General features: G+C 48.7%; 1 protein-coding gene across 2 annotated transcripts in view; it reads left to right on the top strand.

The window, feature by feature from the left end:
- Window positions 1-4,880: 4,880 nt before the first annotated feature.
- Window positions 4,881-6,000, top strand: part of CRBN (cereblon) — a 29,293-nt gene continuing 28,173 nt past the window's right edge. Inside the window, exon 1 of one of the 2 annotated variants that reach the window (XM_041761315.1) lies at window positions 4,881-4,976. In XM_041761315.1, coding sequence (XP_041617249.1) covers window positions 4,910-4,976 — 67 coding nt within the window. In that variant the 5' untranslated portion in view covers window positions 4,881-4,909. The remainder of the gene's footprint in view (window positions 4,977-6,000) is intronic. The other variant, XM_041761316.1, reaches the window with a different exon arrangement.

Here is a 6,000-nt window from a genome sequence, read left to right as displayed (position 1 = left end):
ACCTGGGTGGGCCAGAGGGCCTGGAGCTGAGAAGTAGGATATGTGTACCCCTGCCCCTCTTTCCCAAATGGGCACCCCAGCTTCGAGTCCCCAGTCACTCCCCTGTATCCACTGATGATGAGAGAAGGCCCTGAACCAGTGCTTTAAAACACCGTGAAAGAACCAAACTTAAAAATCTCAGGAAACCACAGGTGGGGCCTGCTCATGTAGCTTGTGTGAGGAGAATGAACAGAAAGTTCTACCACCATTCCTGTTCCTCTGGGCTTGTCACCAGCATCTTGAACACGGTGCCCTTCCACAGCTGCCTTGCAAAGGGTTAGGGGAAGGGAAGTGGGAGCAGGGGGTGGGAGGGTAGGTGGGGGAAGACCAGCACAGCAGAAGTGCAAATACAAAAATCTTAATTTACTGGGGCACCTGGGTGGCACAGTGATTGAACATCTGCCTTCAGCTCAGGTCGTGACCCCAGGGTACTGGGATCAAGTCCCACTTGGGGCTCCTTGCAAGGAGCCTTCTTTTCCCTCTGCCTATGTCTCTGCATCTCTCAGGAATAAATTAATTTAAAATCTTTTTTAAAAATCTTAATTTCCTGCAGACTATTTTCTCATGTTGTAACTCGTGTTCTGAACATCAATAAATAGACATTTGTTTTAAAAAATGATAACAGAATATATCTACAAGGCAATCTAGTTTGACTTTTTCTAAAATCTGTGATTTCTTTTCAAGACTCTTTTGACTGTTTGACTGGTCTTATCCATCAGACAATTAGAGCTTAGTCTTCATCCCAGCAGGAGTGAGCAGGAATGAAATCTTTTCTTTTAATCATGAGAGAAAATCTTGTCTGGAGTTGTCCTTCCCTTCTCAATATTCTCCATGGCTGCCCAGCAGACTTTGTCTACGTCACATCAGCCAGAGTTGTGCCACATGGCCACCACTAGCTGCAGAGGATTATGAGGAAGAGCAGGGGGCTATAGTGGGCTTGGTGCAAACACAACCCCACAGGGCTGCGCACACTGTGGCCTCAAACAAAATGAAGGTTGTCATCAAGGAAGAAGACAGGAATTGATGTTAGGTCAGTCAACAATGTCTTCCATGACAGTGCACTTTGCTCATTCATTTATTCATTCATGAATAAGTATTTTTTGAGCACTTATTAAGTTCCGGGCCCTGTGCTAGGCCTTTGGAACACATGAGTAAACAAAAGAGGCAGATGGGACTTCTGACCTCCCAAGGAGTTTCTTGGAGGGGTGAGGGCAATTTTTAAAATGAAGCTTTATAGTAATTTTAGAAGTTGACAAATGCTTTGGAGGGAAGATACAGCAGAGAAGGAGGATGGAGAATGACAGGGACTGGGGGTCAGGTTGCAAGTAGATACTAGGCAGTCCTGGAATCATTCAGGCTGCTTTGTTACGAATGAACTGTCGGGGATGAGGGTGGTAGTCCAGAGACCAATATTGAGGCTACTGCAATAATCTGGACAAGAGGTAACTAACTGACTGCTTAGACGAAGGCAGCAACATTCTTCACCACATTAAACAACAGGAGAAAGATAATACAAAAAAAAAAAAAAGAAGGAAGCCAGAAATTTCTCTTCCCTGTGTGTGTATTCCTGTATTCCTTTGCTGCTAATAAAGTGCAGAAGCCAGAAATCGAAAGAGCAGTGGGCTTTTTCATTCTCATTTTCTACCAGCCTTAATTACATCCTATTAAAGTCAGTTCCTAAGCTACAAAGCAACCATCTATGAACGTACGGATTTCCTTCCCCTCTGGTTTGCCGAGCTCCTTATCAATGAACACCTTTCACCCAAACAAGAAGACATGTGAGGAACTCAGTATGATACTTTGTTTCAGGATAAAGTTACTGAATTAAAAATAAATGGTGAATGATCATGTTTTCCTTGTTGGTTTTAATAACCAAGGCTAATCCAAGAAACCTGCTTGCTTAGATGTTTTTGTTCAGTGATCATTTGTTATTATCCCTATTGAAAGATGGAACTTTGGATGACTGGGTAGACTCTGGAGAGATGAAACAAAGGAGGGAGCAGATGGTGAATGGGAATGGTCGGTAGAAAAAGGAGAATGGGAAGTAAAAGATACGCAGATGGTAGTAGCATCAGTGACCCTGAAGCAGTGGACAAAAGAAAGAATGAGCTAATGCTTTCCCAGCTACATCTGCTGACCCCACCAGAGTCCTTTCTTGTCCATTGGGTTTTTCAATGACCCAGGGTGCAGAACACAACTCTGGATACCTCTGGAGAGGTATCTGGGGAGGACCATGGCAGGTCAGAGCTTCCGCATTTAGAGGCCAGATGCTGATGTGAAAAGAAACGTCTCTGCAGGTAAGCACAGTTTATTGAAATTCCATAAAGTATAGTGAAGTTGCTGATGCCACAGCATCAGACATGTCTATCTGTACACTTGCTTTCGTCCTCTCCCCCCAGCTTCACTCTCTCTGACACCCCACACCCCACCCATTGCCTCATCATTCTATCCTGCATTTTCTTTCATCACTCAGGCATAGACTCACCCTTCAATTGACTAGAGTGACCATCCTAACTTCACTAACCATCACAGTGATGTATTGTATGTAATTGTCATCAACCTAAATGTAAAAGGTGATACTGTCATTAGTATTGCAGATATTTTTACCTAGAACAATCCGGGGCGGTATATGGTCCATTCTCATTTTTGCAGATGGGTACACAGAGGCCTGAGGCCATAAATGGCTCTACCAAGGCCACAAAGTGATTTGGGAACAAAGGCAGGATGACGCAGAGTGGATTCTTGAGTCTCACTCATTAGGAGGCTTTTAGCTTTTAAACTTTTCAGTGAGGCACAGTTTCTGAGCATCTGTTTAAATCTCAGATTTATCACTGTTTTCTCCAGAACAATGCTGCTGGTTCCTCTCCACACCTCCCCTTCCCACCATGCTGAGATACCCTCTTTCCTTTGAAGATTCTTCAGCTTTCACCCTTGACAGGAGTAGTGGTGGTGAAAAGAAACTACGACTGTTTCTTTTGCTGTGCAGAAGCTTTTTATCTTGATGAAGTCCCAATAATTCATTTTTGCTTTTGTTTCTCTTGCCTTCATGTTCAAAAGCTTCTGCACAGCAAAAGAAACAGTCAACAAAACTGAGAGACAACCTACAGAATGGGAGAAGATATTGGCAAATGACGTATCAGATAAAGGGCTAGTATCCAAGGTCTATAAAGAACTTATTAAACTCAACAGCAAAGAAGCAAACAATCCAATCATGAAATGGACAAAAGACATGAAGAGAAATCTCACAGAGGAAGACATGGACATGGCCAACAAGCACATGAGAAAATGCTCCACATCACTCGCCGTCAGGGAAATACAAATCAAAACCACAATGAGATACCACCTCACACCAGTGAGAATGGGGAAAATTAACAAGGCAGGAAACCACGAATGTTGGAGAGGATGCGGAGAAAGGGGAACCCTCTTAACTGTTGGTGGGAATGTGAACTGGTGCAGCCCCTCTGGAAAACTGCGAGGAGGTAAAAATAGACCCGCCCTACCACCCAGCAATTGCACTGTTGGGGATTTACCCCAAAGTAAATCAGATGCAATGAAACGCCGGGACACCTGCACCCCGATGTTTCTATCAGCAATGGCCACAATAGCCAAACTGTGGAAGGAGCCTCGGTGTCCATCGAAAGATGAATGGATAAAGAAGATGTGGTTTATGTATACAATGGAATATTACTCAGCAATTAGAAACGACAAATACCCACCATTTGCTTCGACGTGGATGGAACTGGAGGGTATTATGCTGAGTGAAATAAGTCAATCGGAGAAAAACAAACGTTATATGGTCTCATTCATTTGGGGAATATAAAAAGTAGTGAAAGGGATCATAGGAGAAAGGAGAGAAAATGAGTGGGAAATATCAGAAAGGGAGACAGAACATGAGAGACTCCTAACTCTGGGAAATGAACAAGGGGTAGTGGGAGGGGAGGTGGGCGGGGGGTTGGGGTGACTGGTGATGGACCATGACGGGGGCACTTGGGCTGAGCACTGGGTGATATGCTATATGTTGGCAAATTGAACTCCAATAAAAAAAAAAATCTAAAAAAAAAAAGACACTACAAGAATTTGTGTCCATCGTCCAAACCAGAAACAACCCCTCTACTAGAAAAGAATCGTGCTTGGTGTGGCAGGCCTTACTTTTGTCCTTTAATAACTCATCCTTAGTTGAAGTCCTAATGAGTCGGCTTTTTTTTGACATCCAGACAATCTCACCTGCCAGTCGATCCTAGGCCTTTGTCTCTTCTGGGTGGGTCATCATCATCTGGAGCCTTTGCTTCTGATTAATGCGTGTGGGTTGTGGCACACACCTGGAAACTCCTGGAAACTGCAGAAAAGAGCATCCATCAGCTAGAAGCCGGCTCCCCTCCTTGTGACCGGTGCGTCTTCCCCGTCTTCACACGTAGACTTTGCAAGAGTCGGAGTTAGGCTGGGAAACGAACTAGGGGTGGGGGAAGGGGAGGTGGGCGGGGGCTGGGGCGACTGGGGACGGGCACTGGGGGGGGCACTTGATGGGATGAGCACTGGGTGTTATTCTGTATGTTGGCAAATTGAACACCAATAAAAAATAAATTTATATATAAAAGAGTCGGAGTTAGGGCTGCATAAGCAGGGTTCTCTTTGCTCCCCGCCCCCCGTCGTTAAGAGCGAGGTGGAAACGAGGACGCAGCGGAGCGGTCCTGCCGGGCGGGAACCAGGCGGGCTCTGCAGGAGGCCCCGCGGGGCAGGGGCGGGGACGGTGAGCGCGGGAGCCGCCAGGGGGCGCTGTGGCCCCGGTGCGCGGGGCGGCGGCGAGGGGGAGGACTCTCCCCGAGCTGCCCGGGCGCCGCCCTGTCCCAGCCTCCTCTGCGGGTAAACAGACATGGCCGGCGAGAGAGACCCGCAGGACGCTGCGCACAACATGGGCAACCACCTGCCGCTCCTCCCTGGTAACCTCCCGGGGCCGGTCCCCGGCGGCGGCGGGACGGGGCGAGGCTCGAGCGCCGAGCGGCGCGGCAGGGCTGGGGAGCGGGGCGGGGGGCGCCGAGGCCCGCTGGGGCGCCCCGGGAAGCGGCCGCATCTCAGGCCTCCGGCCACGACCGGGTCCCGGCTCACCCGTCGCGGGCTGGGTCGCCCCAGGCTAGGAGCGAGGGTTTGGGGGGTCGCGGAGGGGTCTGCCCCCAAGGCCAGGGACCCTTCCCTCTCCGTCCGCTGTGTCCAGAATTTGGCTCCAGGAAAACGGCTTAGAACTGAGGGGGAAGGAAGGAGGGCAGACGGGGGATGCGGCGAGCTTAGCAGCCGGTACTCGTCCGGGTAAGGGGGACAGCGCGCAGGGACCAAGCGCTCCCCACGGCAGGGGCCCGGCAGTGAGCGCCTGGCACGCGTCTCTCCGGTCCATCCTCCCCACGTAACTTTTCGGATCCCGATTTGGTAGGAGAGACCTAAATTAGATGAGTGCAGTGACTTGCCCAAGGTGACACAGTCGCAGAGCCGGACCTGCAAATCTGTCCGCAGGACCCTTCTGTCCGTCTCGCCAGGGCCGCTTAACCGCTTCACTGCCAGACAGTGTTGGTGCAGGTTGTTCTCGGGCACGTAGCTCAAGCCAAGTAGTAGGATGTGCTTGATGAGAGAGACCTGGGGGGGTGATGTTCAATCCAGTGGTTTGGTGGTTGTTGTTGTTTACTTTTGTTCCTCAGAAATTTAGAGCATGGCTTTATGTTGGAATCCGGGGCAGAAAGAAAAAAAAAAAAAACTAAATGCATGAAATAATCCGTATGGATTTGTCACGGGAGGCTGTAGAAGTGAAGCTTTTCGAGGTTATCGGACAAACGGGGGCCTTCAGCTGGGTTCCTTCACTGCGTGACGTTTAGGTGTTAACGGGCATGAAAAGAGGTATGATAACACCGCCTGGTACTTGAGGAAGTGTATAATCCGTATGAGGCCAAAGATAGTTGATTTAGGACCGGATAAGTT

Source organism: Vulpes lagopus, chromosome 7 (genome assembly GCF_018345385.1).
Source record: "Vulpes lagopus strain Blue_001 chromosome 7, ASM1834538v1, whole genome shotgun sequence".
NCBI lineage: Eukaryota > Metazoa > Chordata > Mammalia > Carnivora > Canidae > Vulpes > Vulpes lagopus.
The sequence above is the reverse complement of the archived record's forward strand: the minus strand, read 5'-3'. Positions and strand labels throughout refer to the sequence as shown.